Source organism: Drosophila gunungcola, unplaced genomic scaffold (genome assembly GCF_025200985.1).
Source record: "Drosophila gunungcola strain Sukarami unplaced genomic scaffold, Dgunungcola_SK_2 000001F, whole genome shotgun sequence".
NCBI lineage: Eukaryota > Metazoa > Arthropoda > Insecta > Diptera > Drosophilidae > Drosophila > Drosophila gunungcola.
The window spans coordinates 2,956,044-2,976,610 of record NW_026453197.1 but is presented as its reverse complement, the minus strand read 5'-3'; the positions used below and the strand labels follow the sequence as shown (position 1 = coordinate 2,976,610).

At 40.9% G+C, this 20,567-nt stretch overlaps 1 protein-coding gene across 2 annotated transcripts; it reads right to left on the bottom strand.

The window, feature by feature from the left end:
- Positions 1-46: 46 nt before the first annotated feature.
- On the bottom strand, positions 47-12,603 carry LOC128262833 (neurogenic protein big brain). Of its 2 annotated transcripts, none has more exons than XM_052997380.1 (5): positions 12,135-12,603; positions 9,684-9,850; positions 8,959-9,085; positions 3,462-3,684; positions 47-2,451 (listed from the first exon to the last, which is right to left on the bottom strand). In XM_052997380.1, the coding sequence occupies exons 1-5, from the start codon at positions 12,329-12,331 to the stop codon at positions 1,003-1,005; spliced, it is 2,163 nt and encodes a 720-aa protein (XP_052853340.1). In that variant the 5' UTR covers positions 12,332-12,603; the 3' UTR covers positions 47-1,002. The 2 variants fall into 2 exon arrangements, with proteins under 2 accessions (XP_052853340.1, XP_052853341.1); XM_052997381.1 differs by having other exon boundaries at positions 3,462-3,669.
- Positions 12,604-20,567: the final 7,964 nt, after the last annotated feature.

Below are 20,567 nucleotides of genomic sequence, written 5' to 3'. Positions count from 1 at the left end.
CACAGCGAGAGGCCCAAATTTGATGTTTCGGATAAGTATTTAATGATTATAATTAGCTTGTTACATTTATTCATCAGCAGGCATATCCCAGGCTTAAATAATAAGTCCTAGCATTGAATGAGCTTGTCTATATTTTAATTATCATATATTTGCATTATTCTCTTAGGATAGCACTAAGTAAATATAGCTATTTAAATACATAGATATATCCATATAAGCTGGTACTCAGAAGTCAGCTTAAGGTCGTAACATATACAGGAATTCTTAAGCTATGTGTGACAATAAACCTATGATGACATTATGTACAAATTAAAATCGATAAATCAAAAAACAAACAAAAGTCTTTGATAATTCTTGGAAAATGGAAGATGTATAAATTAACTTTGAAACAATTTTGGAAATATAATATAATAAAGGGGCCTGGTAAATGCAGAGTAATATCTTTCAGTCTAGTTTTTGGTTTTACAACAAAACAAAATTAAGATTAAACATGGTATAATGAGTTTCTTTCATTAAAGAAAAGAAAAAATCGAAAGATGTGGACAAAACAATGGGAGTTATTTTTTGACGAAAATAATGTTATTAGGTTAAGTAAATGCAGCTGTCTTTCAGTGTAGATCACCTACATTCGTATAGTTTGAGCTTTTAGTGTATAGTAAACGTTTATCCTTATTTAGTTCCTTAAGATTATATGTTCTATGCTCGATCGCATCGTTGTCTGCTGCTAGGTGTGAGTTCCTCGTCGCGTTGGCTTTGAATAATACAATGTGGCTATGCTGCATCTATCTAAACTAGGACTATGGTAGACTAAGGGCTGAGACTTTTGCGTACATTTCCTTTGGATGCGGTGCCCGAGTGCTACCACGACTAAGACTACGACTAAAACAAACTGCTCTGCTTGGCTAGGCTGCAGCGGTGCAGGGTCATGGTGCCTCCGGGTTGGAGGGCGAGGGCGTGAGTCCCAGGCGGGGGCGTGGTCACCGGACCCCATGACAGCCGCTTTCAGTTGGGCCTCAGCGGCAGCATTCCATAATGTTGCTGCTGTTGCTGCTGCATCATCATTTGTTGCTGCTGCTGCTGTTGTTGTTGCTGCTGTTGCTGTTGTTGCTGCTGCTGCTGCTGTTGCTGTTGCTGCTGCTGTTGGGTGGCCATCGCTGCTCCCTGCGAGGTCGTGTAGGTCACGGCACAGGTGGCCGGCTGGGAAACCACCACCGGGGCACTCACTTTTCGCTCCGACTGGGTGCGAATGGGTTGCGGGTGGGCTGCATTTGGCTGGGGTGGCGGAGCGTACATCAGCATGGGCGGCGGCGGAGGTGACGGCTCCACGCTGGGATGACGTGCCGGCGGCGTGACCGCTGAGCCATGGTACGACCCATAAGAGCTGTCGTCCGACTGAGCCGACTGTCCTCGATTCCGTGGTCCCGTCACGCCGTACAGTTGCTGGGGGTCTCGTCGGTCGTACTTGTGATTGCCGTCCATGGGCGTGGGATTCGTGCGGGTGCCGTAGACAGGCTGGAAACCTTGTGGTTGCTGCTGAGGATCGGCCATCATTTGCGGAGGAGGCTGCAACTGTTGCTGCTGCTGCACTCCCATGTTGGGCTGTTGCTGCTGGAGCTGTTGCTGCTGCTGTTGCTGCTGTTGCTGCTGTTGGAGCGGCTGTTGCTGTCCTCGCATGGAGCCACGCATTCCATAGATACTCTCACTGCGCTGTTGCATCTGATTCTGGACATTCTGGTTCTGCAGATGCGCGGATTGAGGAGCAGGGGCCACCTGTTGCTGTTGCTGCTGCTGTTGGTGCTGCTGCTGCTGTTGTTGCTGTTGCTGGGTGCGCATGGGGTATAGACTCTGGGCGGGCACCAGTGGACCGGGACGCGGCACAATGTCCCGGTTGATGGCCGTGTTGCTCTTGGCGTACACCGACTGCGATCGATTCAGATTGCTCCTGGTCAGCGTGGGCGAGCGGCAGTACAGGGATCGGGTTCCTCCGTAAAGCGGCTCCTGCTGCTGCTGGTCGTACTTCGAGGAGAGCGGAGGAGCCGTGTACAGGTTCTGGCAGTAGTTGCCCTGCCCGGTATTGGCCACCACCCCGGTCATCTGGCCCATATTGGCGGCTTGGTGCTGACCATTGCCGGCCACCTGACCGCCACCGCCTCCTCCTCCGTTTCCATTGGACTGACCACGCGGATAGGTGCCCTGCGACTGCTGGTACTTGGCGGGCTTCTCGTTGTCCATGTCGTAGTTCAGCTCGTCCTCCGAGTGAATCGAGCTGGAGTCGTTGTCAATGCTGCCCTTGGTATGGCGCATGTGGCGGCGCGAGTTGAAGATGTACTCATACACCAAACCGGAGGCCATGCCCCCCACCAGCGGACCGAACCAGTACACCCACTGGCTGTCCCATTTGTTCAGCACAAACGAGGGACCCAGGGAGCGGGCCGGATTCAGGTAGGGCATCTGCAAAGAGACTCTGGTTAGTTGTCTGCCAAATTAGGAATGTATTTAAGGGGTTGCATAAGTCAGCAGTCAAAGTTTATGTCGTTTCAAAAGAGCTTTAGCTTAAAGTACTTGTGGGAAAAGTTGGGAAACACTGCAAGGGACATTTTCGCTTGAAAGGCAGTTGATGATAAATTGTTTAAATAATGTAAATGGCTTAAGGACTCGTGGGCAAGTGGCTCTCTTGTGCTTTTTTTTTTTGTCTTAATGCATAAAAAAGGTCGCAAAATGTCAAGGGACAACTGGTAGTTTTAGTAAGATGACTTTTATTTGTCACTCCACTTTATGCAGGTCATAAATAGAGTAACTGCAGAGCAACTCAATAGTGATATTATCCAGACAACGTGTAGTTGTCAAAGGTACAGATCATATGAAAATGGGACTTGTGTGGACTTATCCAGTGAATTCTTTAAATAAATGCCTCTTAACTCTTAATGACGGCAAAATAGACCCTACAAGAGCCCTTAAGATTGCGTTTTTCCGCAAATCGCTTAGTCGTAATTCAATCCGCAGTCGATATGAACTTGACTTTAATCGGTTCCCCTCCCTCAAGAGCTTAGCCAAGTCATCGCATTGCCTTTGAATGCCGCCACAAACTGCCCGTTATGCCAACAATGCGGCTCAGTCCTGGGAGTCCGTGTGCTAAATTAATTATCTCCTCCTGTCCGCTCGACCTTCTAGCATCCAGCATCAAGCATACAGCATCCCCCATCCCAAGATTAAACTCTCTACCTGAACCCAGTTTATCTCGTCCGTTGTCATGCTGCGATTTTGCACCATCAAAATGACAGAGTCAGAGTCAAAGTCGGCAGGTGCGTTTCGGTTGTTTGTTTTCGGTTCGCAGTTCGCCATTTGCCAATCGCAGTTCTCAGTTCTCAGTTCGGTTTTGGCGGGTTCTGGTTTTCAGATTTCTGCCCGGCATTCTTGGACCTTGGGCTTGGGATTGAACAACTTAAGTGAAGTCAACTCACCGACACAAAGCAGCAGGCACTGTAGGCGGCTCCAATCGAAGCGGCCGAGTTGCCCATGAACTTCTTCATGGGATCCGTGGATACGAAATAGCACAGAACCACCAGAAAGGTGAGGATGAATTCCACACCGAACCGTTCCCAGGCGGCCAGAGCAGCGCTATGTGAGATGGCGGCCTGCAGATTGCCCTGGTATCCTGGCACCGTTACCCTGCAAAATGGAATACTAAAGAAATGAGACATTTTTTATAATGACAATATACTTAAAGGGATTCTGCAATCAACATATAATTTTAAGAACACAATCTCCGGAGGTTTGGGAACAACAAATCTGTAGATTGAGTTTGAAAATTTTAAGTGACTAATCTAGTTAAGATTATTATAATAAAATACAAATAATAATGTATAATAAAATAAAATTTATTCGTTTTGATTTGCACAAACAGATTTCCGTAGATTTAGCTGAAAATCTTTAAGTGACTAATCTGATAAAGAATCTTATATAATACTACCAAATCTATACAAATAAAATATATTCTTTTTGAGTTGCTAATCCAAAAAGTTGTTAGTTACTGGGAACAAATAGTCAGAAAAAACTCTGCAGATTTCTGAAGATTATTATAAATACTACCAAATGTTTAAAAATATTATGAATTCGTTTCACTTGATTATCCAAAAAGTTATTAGTTACTGGACACAAACAGTCAGAAAACAAACATGCTTTTGATAAAAACCACACATTTTTGGTATCTGATTGATTCGAGTGCAAAGTTTTCTGAGCTGAAAGTCAATGACAATTTATTTTATTTAACCTTTAGGGCTCTGACAGATTTAAATTCAACCCTCCAATCCATCTCCCCTCTGACCGAAACCAACCCCATTAATCTGCTGACACATGAACTGCCTCAACATCATTTAAATTGTCAAAGTTTCAATTACCGAGTTGCCAAAGTTGTTGAGCGGCTCTGGGCCAAATTTGCGATTTATGGGTAAAATCAACTGCCGGATAATTTGTTTCCTGATGCAGATGCAAAGTTCCTCGGAAGCCTGATATATTACTCTGCTCAAAAATCTGATTGTTGTCACAGGCATATCACACACACATTAAATAACATTTTGCATTGCGGTGCAAGGTAAATATTTTCCTAGCTGTACCGCAATCCTTTGCCTGGCACCCAGCCACACTCATCCACCCACATTGAGAATTCCGGAAATAAATGCTTTCGGAATGCACTTAAAAGTCCTTGAGCAAATGGAACTACTGGCAATGGGAAATTGCTCCGAGATCCGGCTGCAGTTGCGATTGAGGTGAGAAGTGTGGGCTATGCTCGCCGTGTTTTATTGGAGCGGCTTAGTGGGCATTAGGCGGTATTAGGAGCCCACAGCTGCTCCTGTGCCTTGATTACAATTTGATCGCTTCGAAAAAAATGTTTCCATCGGGCGGACTTGAAAGTGGTCCTTGTTTGCTCATAAATCTATAAAGTGCTAATTTCACAGGCTGGAATGACCAAAAGCACACTCATCCACCCGGATAAACAAACACTCGGTTGGGGAGAAGCAACTAAGTAGCCGGAAATGGTGGAATGTTGGTTGGTTTCGGACCCTTTCAGCAGCTCATCCTGTGCAAATTGTTTGCGGAATAAAAAAAGCCCAAGGAAACAGCTCGCAGCTAGCTGCAAAATTGAACTGTGACGGGAATCGTTATCCTATCCTCAAAAGGGGACGACCTCTAGCCCATTCTCCGCACTAGTTGCCACCGCTTATCCGTGTGAAAGGCGAATGGCGAATTGCGGATTGCAAACTGCGGATTGCCATGTGCCATGTGCCATGTGCAACGCCGTCGGTTTGGTTTACTATTCGGTTCTGTTGGGCTTGCGGCTGGCTTTCTGGCTGGCTGGGTTGTCGAGGGACTGGGAATGGGAATGGTGAATTTGCACCAAATGAAATTATGACACGAAATCACAAAATCACTAAATGCGTTTTCGCATCGCACTTGATTTAACGTTTTCGTTAGGCATCAAGTTTGATTTAATGTGTGTATCTTTCTATTTGTTTAAAATAGTTTTCAAAATAAACGATAAATATACCTTAAAAACAACAATGAGAAGAAGTGATATTTTAGCAGGCTAAATAATATTAGTTTTTTTTTTAGTTGTCAGTATATCAGTTGAAATAATTGTTTCGCTACTGAAATGCCATCTTCATTTTAAGCTAACATTAATTTTGAAAAACATTTAATCCCTATAACTTTCACTTATATGAAGGCTGACCCCCGTTCAAATAGAACAAAGAGTGCAACAAACATAATTGTGCAATTTTTATCAACTCTTTTTGTTTGTATCCCCATCCTCCCCAGGTGTCGTATGAATGTCGACGACATAACTGTATAACTGGACCACCTGTGCTGGATCGCAACAAAAATGAGGATGAGCACAAGGATGCAGCGGCCAAGTGAAGGCGACCGGAAGCACAGGCAGGATGTCATTTTCAAACCAAGTGCGATAAGCCAGCCGAAGGAGTAGCAGCTAGTAAAAGGGGAACAAATGCACTGCCGAACGGATTCAATAATTGAATCGCCCCATGTGACACGAATTGATTACGATTTCGATTTCGGTTTCTACAAACCATCCCTTCTGCTACAGGAAGTGCATTGCCAAGCTAGATCCAAATCAACTGGCACACAAGGAGAATAAATGCTTTACAATTTATAGTATTTGAGTTAAATCAACAGGTTTAAGAGCTTGAATCTTGACCGAAATAAAATCCTAAATTATGTTGTCATGATTAGTAAGCCATTGTTTTGATTGTAGCATTTATACACTTTACATTATGTGATTTTGATCATTAAAAAATATCTTAGCTACTAAATAGTTTTATGAAAAAGTCTTAAGGCAAATCATTTACGAATGGTCTAGTTTTAAGTGCTTGTCAGTTGTGAAGACTAATCAGTGATTCTTTTTATCATTTTTCGCTCAGTGTAAGCCTTGATCTCTCTTTTTGTTGTCCAGTCCGTTTCGGTTCAGTTTAGCTGCTTAAAATTTAAATTTGTTCGCTTCGAAATCCTGTTTTCTGTTTTCTTCGTGTATCCTCGGCAACAGTAATTTCTGTTTTGGGCAGCAGGTGTGCGCCCATCATTTTTTCCAGCTGCTTTTCGAATGACCAACCAGATCGCAGAAGCGGCTACTCCGGCGACACGTGTTTGATTTCAAGTTTCCGCACCACGCATCCTGCGCAGGCGCAGCCCCGAAGATTCAACTTGGACAAAGGCCCAGCCATCGGACGATGGAAATGTTAATTATGTTTTTCTGCTTTCTGGTTTCATTGCTTTGCTGTCCGCTGTCTTTGGCGGCCTCTACCTGATTTTTATCTTTCGACATTTTCAAAGGCTACTCGCATTTTTGGAACGTGCTCGGCGTGCGTTCTTCGAACCAAAAACAAAAAATAAATGAAATTGAAATGCGAGGAGCAGCCAACGACTATTCAAATATTTTTGAGCCGGATATCGATACTCAGGTCCTATTCCCTTCCCCGCGTAATTCCCTTTCCAAGTAACGCATAATGTTTTTTCAAGCGTTCTCCGCTTTTTGAAAGATAATAATGAATTTTAGACTGGGTTTTATCCGCTCAGCGCGGTGGTATTTGCTGCCACTTTGCCACATGTGGCATATGCGTCGCAATTAGGGTAAGTGCCGAGAGACATGTGACATCGAAAAAGCCAGGAGCAGGAAGAGCAGCTGAAGTGGCAGGTCCTTGGGGCGTGGGTGTATATGAAGTGCCCCCCACTAATGCAGACGATTTTTTAACATGTTGTTTATCACACATTCTTTGCCCTGGGGTAAACAGAATTTGATGAAAGCAAATCCGTAGGGAAAATAATTGGCATTTCGCACTAACACGCAGTGATAGTGATTTAGTTATAAATTCTTTGCTTAAGTATATTTTTTTTATGATGAAGCTAAGCCTTTTTTTGTTACCCTCAAGCTTAACAAAATCCCTAAGAAATTAATGAAATTAACTTTAACACACGTCATAAAATCACAACGATTTCTCCGAAAAATCCCAGTCCAGCAGCTATAACCTATATAAGCCGAATCTAAACCAATTAATCAGCACACAGGCAGCTGTAGAAAAGGAGTCCAATTCTCGTTTTTTTTCAGTCATCTCTAAGGGAAACATATGTTCCGACTAAAACACAAACGTGAACTCGTTGGACCCTAAGAAATCCATATCAGCAGAGTACAAAAAACCCGAACCTGATCGCAGTGGCAGCAGCAGCTGAAACATGTTTCTTTGCTCCTCGACTTCGCCTCGTCCTCATCCTCGTCCCCTTTCTCCACCTCCAACTCCTGATTCTCCTGCACGGATCTGTAGAAAGTAAAGATGCCAACGCACTGAAAAAGAGGCATCCCTGAGGGTCGGAACAGATGTCGAGCAGACAATCGGGAAGAGGCATTAACATTAAGATTGCTCCGAAGAGGAGTTGTTCAACGGCAACAAAAAACTGGAGCGACAGTTTGAAAAATTGCTGCGCAGGCGTAGATATTTCCCTTTTTTCTTCGTCCTGCGATACGAGGCCACAAAGGAAAAACCCTGACAGGCAGCAGATTTTCGGATAGCACACTGGTGCGTGTAGATCCTTGGGACCAGGGCCCAGGGTCCTTTATCTAGGCAGCACAAAGAAGAAGGAAATCACTGCGCAAACACAAGAGTATAGGGGCAGATGTTTTTCCCCGCAGATAGATTCCTAGCTACCTGCGTCCTCTTTCCCTGCAGGTGCTTGTATCTGTATCTGTATCTGTGTCTGTGTCTGTGTCTGTGCTCCTAGGTTACCTGCACATTCCGATTATAGAATTTCACATTTCTACGCATTTCACGCTTCCTGTCGAGAGTCCTTGTTGTACAGTCATCGCCCGAAAGTGCGCTTCATCGTCGTCCTGTCACCCTGTGTGTCCCTGTCTAACAACCTATTCCGCCTTGATTTACGACCTGGCACTGCGAAACAGCCTGTTGGATTTAATTTGAGAGACTCTTCAGCTTGCTTTTGGGCAAATCCATCCGCACGCAGATGCAGGATGTCCTTCGCATAATGCAGTAATTGCCTGTGGTCAGGCGTACAAACATGTACACATTTAAATTCATTGTTGCCTCCACAGAAAATATAAAATGAATTCCTGTTCAATTGGCTTTGATGTGTTGTCCTGGGCAAAATAATGATTTTAATGAAAGGCTTTAAGGTGCATAATAAATTTGAGCGCCTTTCAATCAGTGGGTTAAACAAATTATAGAGGGCTTTCAATATCTTAAACTGTTTGAAGCGTATTTATTTATTGCATCTACTTTTATCTCATTGTCTTAATGTTCAGCTACTTTAATCCATAAAATGTATGTCTCTGGTTTTCTGTTCTTTGGCAAAAGTAATTAACTTTTTTTTGTACAAGTATGTAAAAAAAACTATTAACAACTGAAAGGAATGTAATTGATTTCTGAATTTATGACTTACCCATAAAGGAGAGCTGCTCCAGCGATTCCGCCGCCACATTGGGCGGTAATGTACATGGCTGCCCTGATCGGAGATATAGATCGCACTACACAGAGGGCCAGGGTTACGGCGGGATTGATGTGGGCGCCTAAAAGGGGAGCAACACGGAAAATAGCTTTAGATACTTGTGGCAATCGTTTGCGGCCACCCAATGGGAAAACCGTTAAATATCACTTTGACACTTCCACGGAAGGCAATGGGGAATGGAAAATGGGATGGGGGCAGTGGATAACATCATAACTTAATGCTCAACCAATTGGCTGTGAAAAAACAGGGAATTGCGAACCACAAAATGGGGGAGTCGAAGGCAAATCAACAACACATGTTTCTCCCTTACTTTGGTCTTACTCTTTTTTTTTTGTGAATACGTTTAATTGCCTTGAATGTCAACGCAAATGAACAAATACATAAATACCAGAATAAATGCAAGGAAATAAGGGAAAATAAGTGAAGGCAGAGGAACTTGGGCCGGGGCGATAAGAAGACGAGGCGGTGGAGTAGGTGGAGCCGCACTGAGTGCATTGCCTTTTCGAAAAAATAACAAACAATGGATGGGGTTCGTGTTCAGTGCTGCTTTGGCTCGTCGTCGCAAACGGGAGTTTCCCACGCAAGTCCAAGGGCCCCAAAAACACTTGTCGCCCTGTTCTGTTCTGTTCTGTTCTTGTTTACTGTCTCCTCGAACTTACCCGAGATGTGGAGGAAGCACTGCGTCAGGGTAGCCATCGCCAGTCCGGAGGCCAGAGCCGTGGCCAAAAGCACGGACGACACACTGGCACCCACGCCGACTCCTGCGGCAGCACCGCAAACGATGAACACGTAGAGGAACGAGGCCAGACACTCGCTGATGATGGATCTGAAATGGAGGAGCAGGGCGAAGCCTGGGTTAGGACGGTTCCGCAACTGGGTTTGGTTTGCATGTGGCCCTTCTGACTGCATGTGGAGTGCGTACAGTGAATATCGTCTAAGAGCGGCATGGAACGTTAACGAATACAACCATTACTGGACGACAGCCCTTATAAATTAAAATTGAGACCTTAAATGAAAATAACTATTTTAGACATAAGCTTAATTAACCTTTTTATAATATAATTAATTTCGAATTTATCAACCAAATGGCTCTCTAGTTTAAATTTTTAAATGACAATTATTTTCAGATTTGGAAACCCAAAAATATGTCTATTAATTTATGCAACTTAATAGTAATTAAATCTTTGAAAGTTAAATCAGAATAAAGGTTTTAATCAGTTTTATTTCATTTAATAAGAGCCAAGATTGATTAGCAGTGTTTGACTTATGAATATTGTGTGTTTAGGTTTAGTTTTAACATTTGATATACTTAACATATTTAGTTTTCTTGACTAGTGCATTAATTAATAGGTTAAACTTAAAGAGCTGGGATTGCATATAATACAAATATATATATATAATTATATATTGAATTGGCTTTAACGACCTGTAAATGAATACATAAGGCTAAATCTGCTTAACTCGAGCTCATGGTTGGTTATAATACTAGGAGAGTTTAATAATTCACAAGAGCCAACTTAGCTTATGTTTACCGTACTGCTCAAATCAAGTTGCACACAAAGCTCATTCTTGTTGCCCTCAAGCATTGCAGTGACAATTAAGCAGGGGGTGCTTGATGGGGAGTGTCTGGAGCGGGACAGGGAGCGGTACGGGGAGCGGTATGATGAAGAGCTGCAATGACGCTGAATCCATTTGATTCCCGTTGGACGTGAGGGGCAACTCGCATTCGCGTGAAACTCAAAGAGCGGAGTCCGCTGCACGATAACGAAATATCAAACAATCCGAGGTACTGATGAATTTCCATAAATTCATAAATTCAAAAAATTGATTTTGCAGTCGTGCTTGGAACTATGTACGTATGTGCACCCTATCTCCTCTGTCTCCATTAACTTCAAGTTTATTTTTTATGGTCATTCGGGGGGAAATTAAATAATAATGCAGCTTAGTTTAGTTGAAATTGGCATTGCTCCTGGCTAAGATTTAATTACTCCATCAGCTCGTGATGAAATGTTAATTATTTCAAAGTTCCTTGAGCTAAGGACAGCTTATGTTTACCGTACTGCTCAAATCAAGTTGCACACAAAGCTCATTCTTGTTGCCCTCAAGCATTGCAGTGACAATTAAGCAGGGGGGTGCTTGATGGGGAGGGTCGGGAGCGGGACAGGGAGCGGTACGGGGAGCAGCTGCAATGCCGCTGAGCCCATTGGATTCCCGCTGAACGTGAGGGGCCACTCGCTTTCGCGTGAAACTCAAAAAACCGGAGTCCGCTGCACGATAACGAAAAATCAAACTTATGAATTTCCATAAATTCATAAATTCAGAAGTCTGATTTTGCAGTCGTGCCTCTTTAATTGAAACTATGTACGTGTGTGCATCCCTGTACCATTAACTTTAAGTTATTTTTATGATCACTGAGGGGGAAATGAAGTTATAATGCCGCTTAGTTTAGTTGAATTTTTTGCGCCTGACATGTCTTAAAATTATTCAGAGGCATTGCTCCTGGCTAAGATTTAATTACTCCATCAGCTCGTGATGAAATGTTAATTATTTCCAAGTTCCTTGAGCCAAGGACTTGGTATGAGCCACAGAGTGCTCGAAACTTTGAGCGTGTTTAGTTTAGCGATAATCTTGATGATGTCGTCTGGAGAACACTTGGATTTCAATTACTTAGAGTTCACACAAAGCCAGATGACATCTTACAATTGCCGTCTAAAGTTGAGCAAATTGAAAGCAAGTGCAGATAATGACTATGTAAACAAAAGGTTCGAAGTGGATTTACACACGGAAAAATACGTTATCAAATATGTTTCTAATGACTTACATGAGTGAAATCTAATAAGAGGTTGATTATTGTAAAATGTGAAATTAAAATTTTAAAATTTTGCATATAAACAGACAAATGCATCCATTGAGATATGCAGGACTTAAAATAATTTATGCTTTATTTTCAATGTGAAGAACTCTTTTGAAGAGCCCTTATTAATCATACATAATATATGTTTTGTTATGTCTTCGACTAAGAACTACTATTTAGGTTTTACTTTGCAAGTCATGACTTTTTGTCACTATATTCAGGTGAATTTTTTCCATAAGTGCTGGGACAGACTCACCTCCAGAACTCCAGCGTGCGAATCTCGGCCTGCATGTTGCGTTTGGGCGCCTGCAGGGTGCTGGACAACCGATTGTTGACCCCGTGGCCTCCGCCGTGCGAATCCTTGCGCATCGCCTCCAGGCGCTCAAACAACGTCACGATATGGTAGTCGATGTTGTGCTCCAGCGGCATGGTGTGCAGACTCTCGTCGGCCATCGCGGATGCTGAATGCGATTTGTTTATGTTCTCTAATTAAGCTGACAAAGTGAACCGAACACACGCGACAAGACGGAGAATTTAGCGATTTCTTGGCTCAGTTAGACACACATTTCGCACTCTGCAAATTGCACTCAATTTATGTCAATTGACGAGTTTTGAACCTTCAACCGATTCGAGGCGGCGACCGATCCGTTGCGATGTTTTGATGACTTTGACTTCGAACCGAAAACACGTCCGTAGTCAAGCGCGAGTGGAGAACGAATAACCGAAGCGAGTCAGTCAGTCAGGTTAGTTCGCCGCAGCCCTCAGGAACAAGTTGAAGTTGCAACTCACCACCACCACCCTGCGGCGGCAGCGACTCAACTGCCCACTCCACCGACGCAGTGGTGGATTCACAACCCCTGCACTGCGACAAAAACTGAGTAGTTGATTTGACTTTGTAAGAAGAAGTCAAGGATAAAATAACAAATAAAGACTAATTCAACATATATAGAAATTTGTTCTATTTATAAAAACTTTTATTTTCTCCAATTCTAGAAAAATGTCTTGAAATATTAACAAATTAACAAGTACATATAAGATTAAGTATAAAATAAAAGATTTTTAAGCTAACAAAATCGCAGTTAAAACAAAAACATTTTGAAATAATCTTTTTTGTTTACTTATATTAGAACATTTTGATGTTTCAGATTAATATAAATAAATTGTAACTTTAAAGTACCTAATTTCTAATTTTTTTTTTTAATTATACAAATCAAGGTTTCGTAAAATTGGATTTTTATTTAAATAAACACTTCATTTTTTATAAAAAGTGAAGGTAAAAAAAATGAACAAACCAACATTTAGAACAAAAATGACAAAAATAAGGCTAAGTAATTGTTCCAAAACAAATATTATTAAAAATGATATTTAATATGTGTAATCAGAAAATAATTGTAACTTGAAAGTTTCAAAACAAGTTTTCCAGTGTATCGGTACGAAATGGAAACGGAACGGTAGGTCCTGTCAACCTGTTGGTGTTGCTGCTGTGCATGAGTGTGGTGGTTTGTATCCACCACCCATTCGGTAACATAATCAAAATCATAAGTTTGTAAGTTAATTGCGCAGCACTGATCAATACCACAGATTCCAGATTCCCTGGACGTGAACACCGGTCCACAGATGATAATGATTATTACGATGATGACGGGGAACTCAGGCAGCTGGCCCTGGGAGCCGCTTTCATTGAAAGTATTTCCCTTTTTCGACACATTAATGAAATGTAAAATAATCTGGCTCAATGGCCAAAAAGTTTGATTAGACGGGATGGGATGCCATTTTTGTGGTTACGTTAAAATATTATCATGAACCTGATGATGATGACGGTCCCATAACCAGCACACTTGACTACACAAGGAAAATATTAATATTCGTTCTACAGTATTAACTTAAATTAAGAAAGCTGCCTTTTGAACAAATTTTAAAATTTAAAATTTTAAAATGATATGACTTAATATTGCTAAGAAAATATTGTTAAATTTATTTCTATATTCTTTCGAACTTGTTTACCTCAAACTCTTCTAATTCACAATCTCTATATATATTTTAGTTTCACATATTTATTTTGTTTATTGGATTTGGAAAGTATAAATTCAGGTAAAATCAATTATAAAACTCGAAGTGTTTATAACTCAAGCTACGAAAGTTCGGCAGTGAGTACAGCAAATGCCATTATAACACCATTTTCCAGGGCATACTTATAATGGCTTAAGTATCCCTAGAAAATGTATTTTTTTTTGGTGCATCTGCGGGTCAGAAACTCCAAAGGGCACAGCCGAAAATCCCAGCCTCGGTTCACATTTTACGCATCACTAAAAACTATAATTATGAGCCCTAACCACTTGATACCCCTACCTGTCAATTGTCAAGCTGTCCCCGTGTGAGTGACTTTTCAAGCTCAATGAGCTGTGAAAGTTAAGAAATTATGTTTGGCACTCGGGGGGCAGAGTGAAATCAATCACGCAGGCGTCTTTGGTCAGCCTTCGACGAGTCGTATTAAAGGAAAGGGGGAAGGAAAATCACAAAAGGCGCAGAAATTTCGACATTGTTCACTTTTTTCGCAAACGCAAACTTTGGAAGGGGGGCTGGAAGGGGCGTTGGAAGGACGTTGCCTTATATGGCAGGACGGAGATGGAGAGCCGAACCACGATGATGATAATGGTGATGGTGATGGTGATGATGATGCGGAGGAGACGGAGACGACAAAAGGCTGCCTCTTCGGGCCACTGAGCGTGGGAACTTTTTTTGCGCACTCTCTGTGTTTTGTTTTTTTGCTTGTTTTTACGTCGAGGTCGCACGGGGTCGTTCCTTTGGCCGGTCGAAGGTAATAATAAGATGTTTTGATTCAATCACATCGTCGCTTGATCATCGTCATCATCATCATCAGCACCATCATCATTGTCGCCGTTTCTTCTGCTCGTATGCATATATGTATGTAGGCTTAACCCTGATTGCAGAAATGGGTGTAGCAATTGGTGTACCTAACTTGAACATTTTGGACCAGATACCACCAGAGGGGGTAGTATAGAAAAAAAATATTCTGTGCCAATAACCTTTCCTTCCCTACTAATATTACTAGTTTTGTAAGAAATTTAAAAACCTTTTGGATTTTTGAGGAAGCGTAACTTTATTCCTCTTACTACGCCCATATCTGTATTTATCGCGTCGTGGAATAGAAACAGCGAGAGTATCCGTATACGCTCATCTAATTTTGGACTTCTCCTTGTACTTTTTGGTGTTTACTCTATTTGTGGAAGAGCAAAAGGAATTGAAGATTATCCTTTTGGTGCTTTTGCTTTGCTTACCCTGAGATGAGTTTGGTCAGGTCTAGTGGTTATGTCACTCAGTACGCGGAACTATTAAGAAAACAATACTAGAGAAAGTAAACTAATACAAATTGTGTAATTTCACTGACCAAAAGTGGTTTGAAAACCAACTAAGCGAAAACGAAAAGTATCTGCGTACTGGATACCTCATAGTCGGGTACCATTCTTTTTTATTTTTTTCGTAATTGTGTTGCAATTGAAATGCAGTACACATCTAGAAAAATATATACATTTTATTAAAATGAATAAATGTTTGTGTTTTCTAGATTTTTAAAATGAATCTTAGAACGTAAAAGAACTATTAGTTTCGGGCAAACACATGGTAATCATATAATGGAAAAGGTTACGTTTTTATTTAGTATGTTTTTAATGTTTGTTGTGATACCTAAGTATTTTTAGATTATGTAAGATTTTTTACAAAAGATTGGTTTAATAATGGCAGTGCATTTTTTTAACATATAACTGACAGTAGAGAGTTCGTTTTCTTAAGCGTTATATGTAGTTTTTTTATAGGCTTTATTTTCTGGCTTATTCTATATGTTTCAGTGTAATAACTGCGTTGCGGGTGAGGGCTCCTTTCGAATTATCTTTGGTCCAGGCTGAAGCAGTTGAAAATGGATATGGAGATGGTGTCACGATGCCTCGCCTGCTGGGGCCATGAAAGGGAAAGGGGCCTGAGAAAAGTCCACCGCTTTTGGGGAAGCCGTCGAAGAGGCAATCAGACAGCAGTATCCCCACCGAGTGTGCCCTGATATCATTATTAGAGATATGCGAGCCGAACCGTTGAACTGTTGCTCGTTTCGTCCCTATATGAGGCGCTGATTTATGGGCGCCCTGCAACTCCTTTGGCTGGAAAACGAAGCCGTGACTTATGAGTGGCCAAAGCGTGAGTACCTGTCCAAATTTCGCCCTCCGATCTCCTCATCTCGGGATCCTGGACAGGTAACTGGCCTTGCCCAGATGGAATCGCCGATTCTGCTGGTTTTTTTTTGCCAAAACTAAACAAGGTCAACATTTTTGTGTGGTTTCCCTGTTGTGTGGGAAAAAATCACAGGCTGGGAAGCAGAGGCGTTTTGCAAGAAACGGGAGGCGGGGCATCCCAAATAGAACGAACTTTTGGGGAAAATATAATGTATACTCAACATCAAATTCGAAAACAGCGTGCAGTATAATAAGCTGGACTAAATTATACTTCACGTTAAATTTGCCTTAAGCTGTTCCTTACTTATTATTTAAAGAATATATCTTTACATTCATTGCATTATTCGAAATATACATTATAATTGTGATAGGGTCGCAATTCTTATCTCAATCAAATACAATTTACCCCTTTATCGTACGAATAACGAGTATTAAAATCACAGACTTGTATGACTAGACGGTTTTGCTTATGCTTTGTAACCCTTTGACCTGCAACAATGAAAAGCTGTAGAATCTAATTCACATGATGCTGTGAACATCGGCATATGCAAAACCAGAGAAAAACACGATTTCTGGGTTGGGCAAGGGCAAAAAAGTCCCGAATCGGAGGACTTGCAGCCGGTGCCCGACACGTGCCCCACTTGCAACCCTTTCCCACTGATGGTCGTCGCACTAATGATGTGGCATTATTTTGCATATGGACACAGGAACAGAGCAGCTCGCGGAGAAGGGTTAGGGTCGAAAACTGTCCCCTAATGAACTGAAACATGCTCGAGTGTTACAGTTACGATAATTTATGCATGTGATACATCCATTGACTCGGGTAGGAGGACTCGGATTGTATACAATCTTTTATTGCGGCAACGTAGTGTTGGCTATGATCTGGCATAGCAATTAAACGAAAAAAGGGTTAGACATCGGTTTATTTTTTGTCAGCTCTGGGAGGAGGAAGTTGTGGTGCTAGTGGTCGGAGTCCTGCACTTGCCGGTTCCCGAGGTTCCCGAGGTTCCCTGGTCATCCGACACAGGTGCGAAAGTTTCAGGGATTGTGGTTTTGGCAAAGTGAAAGCCAACGGAAGGAGAGTACACTTTAAATAAAATGGAATGCAAAAAAGTGTTTTTTTATTGTCAAAGAAAACATATTTTTGTACAACTTTATAATGCAAATGATGGGGCTTATATCGAAAATGATTACTTACAATATTGTAGTGCAATAATGATCAAATCAAATAAAAATCGAAGAATACATAAATGGTTTTCTAGCTTTAGTCATAAAAGCTTAAAGAAACAAGATTTATTTTAAAATTTTTTTAATACATTTAAATATATTCTTATATTTGAATCATATCCATTTGTCACGATAAGCATCACTAACATTGTTATTAAAGGTGTCACAAAAATCAGACGGCTACAAACTCTTCAGAGTTTTTGTTGTGTTTAAATTTGCAAGGATTTTATAAAACATATTTTTAAACACCAATTTAAACCGTTTGGTCAAAATAACAGCGACACTGAGATTTGAGTTGTAATTTAATTAAAAGAGATCTCTGTGCCATTCTTAAAGCTCGAATAAATATTTTATTTGTAATTCTTTTTTGATTATATGTACATTTTAATGAACAATTTTTTGCATAACAAATACATTATATGCTAAATTTCTGAATTTTCTACTTCACCCTGCAAATAATATTTAAAAATATATTTTTTAGCACTTGTTAATAATTTGGTTTTATTGAATTTAGTGCAATGTTATTTTAACCCCTCCAAAAAGACTATCGCCCACATGCTACATTTTACGTTTTTTAGATGGATGAAAAATAACCGCCTGACGTTAAAAACTCTAAAATGGTCCCTGATCATTAAACGCACAGATTTGATTGTTTGTCCAGAGGAGCAATCCATAAAAACGTCCGCAGTATCGCAAAAAAAAAAAAAAAGCGGCCAGAAAACTGCAAACTCAATCGCAATCAATAGACCGCCTTGAACAAATCGATTTACGGTTATTAGCCGTCACACAGTCATTAAAAATTTTGACAGATTTTGACAATTTATTGACGTTGCCAGTGGCGTGCACAAAACACGCGGCAAACAACAACAATTGAAAATTTACAGAATCGAAAACGGATGCGGTGCCAGCGTTTGACCTGTACAAATTGCAAAAAGTGGACAAATGTTTGTCCTCCCATCTGCAACTTTCAAGTGGTTCCGACATCCCCATCCCCTCGGTGTTGTATCAACCCCCGGGGGCGCGCGATAATTTGATTAATTGAAAGTCAGAAGACCTTTTTTTGCGGTCTCTGGGAAGGGGTTGGTTTCGAACTCGGCATTTTGGGTGGCTCGAGGAGAAGGAGGGTGCTTTTGCGGTCGGTGGCGTGAGTAAACGATCCCAGGTCGCCTCAAGTAGCTCTATTGTATTCACATTAGCGGGCTTAGCCAACCCCCGACTCGGTTTTATTCGAGTGTATCTATTTCCAATCTGACCGTTTTTTATTCACAAATTTTTTTTTGGGTAAAATTTAAATATCGCATTACACACAGACACTTGATTTTAAAGCCCGCCCGACCGCATTCAAATGTTTCACTTGTGGCCGGGTGGGTCAGGTTGGACTCCCTGGACAATTTCCTAACATGTGTTTTTCATTTGAAAATTTAAATCTGTGTTGTCTGCACTTGATTATGCGATAAGCTGGGCTGTGGTTTCGTTCCAACTCTCGGTTTCATCTGCTTTTGGACAGTTGCGTAATTGTTTTGCGCTTGAAGGGCTTCCAGATTGGTCGAGACCAAGGGTTAAGGAGTTGTCTGAACTGGAGATGCTTTGAAACAGGGACCGGACATCATATGCCAGGCACTTGAACATATTTTACTCTTTACGCATCGTTTTTAGACTTCCAAATTGAATTAGACCCACAACTTATAAAATCTGAACAACGACTTCATACGAAATATAAATTACAAATGTTACAAAATAAATAATTAAATTTAAATGCTAATGCTAAAAAAGAAATAGGCTGGTATATTCAATACAAAAGTTTATTTTCTTAATATTAAATGAATATGATTTATTTGAAATCTTTTAATTAAATTAATAAATATTTGCTTTAACAACTCTCACCTTTTTTAGATTTAATTAAAATAAATACTCTGAATTAAGGATGTTTTACTCAGTTTAAACACATAAATTTGTAAACCGAAATCTTTTAATTTATTGTCAAACAAACAACTCCTTTCCCCCACCTGCGGCTTGGTGGCATGCAATATTTAGCAATTTTGTGGTGACTCACTCCACAGAGAGCCTCATTATCGTTGTTCTGTTATTGTTGAAAGCCACGCCCACTGGCCCCAAAATGATAATTGATTTTGGCCAGGGCCCAAAGGGTTTTCGGGATATTATTATTATTGTTCGTGCTGGTGCCGCACACACGAAGAACCCCAAAAACACGTGGCCGGGTAAAGGACATTCAACTCGCATTCGAGGAGAACAATTGCGAATCGCTTTAAGTGCTCTCACTTCGCAGCTACAACAAGTCTAGGCAATTTTCAATTTCACGCCAGGCCACTTCAGCCGCTTTTCCCACCTCATTTGCATATTTTCCGGCAATTATTTTTTGCGTATGCGAAAATTTTCCTCCCATTGTGATTCTAATTCGATTTTGATATTTCGCGCCCATTGCAATTTGCAATTTGCCTTTTTTACGATTTGTTTTGCCAGGATCGTGTGCCGCCTCTATTGATCTCATAATCGAGCCAAGTGGGCTAAAAAAGCAACTTCCTGTGAGGGTCCCTCATTTGCATACGCCTGAGCCTGCTTTTTTTATGGCGTGCCAATTTTTGATAGATGATGCGTGAAAATATGGGAGGGCAGAGGGCCGCACCCGGCTATTTGCATATTTGATTAATTTGTTTGGTTTTTTGGGTGGTTTTTTATGGAAAAATAATAAGCATTTTATTGTGTGCTCAGTGAAGGATCGGTGTGCTTTCTATAGCTCATTAAATTGCAGGGATATGGATCAGAGAGGCTCGAAATTGATGGGGCATGACACATCTTTTGTTGTCGTTTAGGGGTGAGGATGCGATATAAATGCACCATGTGTTGCTTAAAAATAAGGTAAATATAAATATATGATTCTTAGTAAATAAAAATGTATGGCTTATCATTGGGAGACCGGTAACAATCTTTCTTGACTAGTAATTTTTGAGTAATGTATTAGTATCCGACTCTATAAAAACTTTACAACTTTTTAGGCACCTCATAATATCAAAGGTTTGCTGTATTTTGCAATTTATTCATTATTTATCAAGGCAAACCTCAGAAGCTATAATAAATACAAAAAAAAATAATAGAAAGGAAATTTAATTTAAATTTAAATAATTAAATTTTATTTAAATATTATTATTTTTTAGCTACATATACATTTACTTTGTTTAAAGTCAGCAAATAATTTGAAACAC

Excerpts from the sequence above, each read along its gene's own strand:
- LOC128262833 (XM_052997380.1), bottom strand. The coding sequence starts at position 12,331 with ATGGCCGACGAGAGTCTGCACACCATGCCGCTGGAGCACAACATCGAC. Across the intron at positions 9,851-12,134 it reads CGCACGCTGGAGTTCTGGAG|ATCCATCATCAGCGAGTGTC; the intron begins GTGAGTCTGTCC and ends CCTCCATTTCAG. Across the intron at positions 2,452-3,461 it reads GTGCCTGCTGCTTTGTGTCG|ATGCCCTACCTGAATCCGGC; the intron begins GTGAGTTGACTT and ends GTCTCTTTGCAG.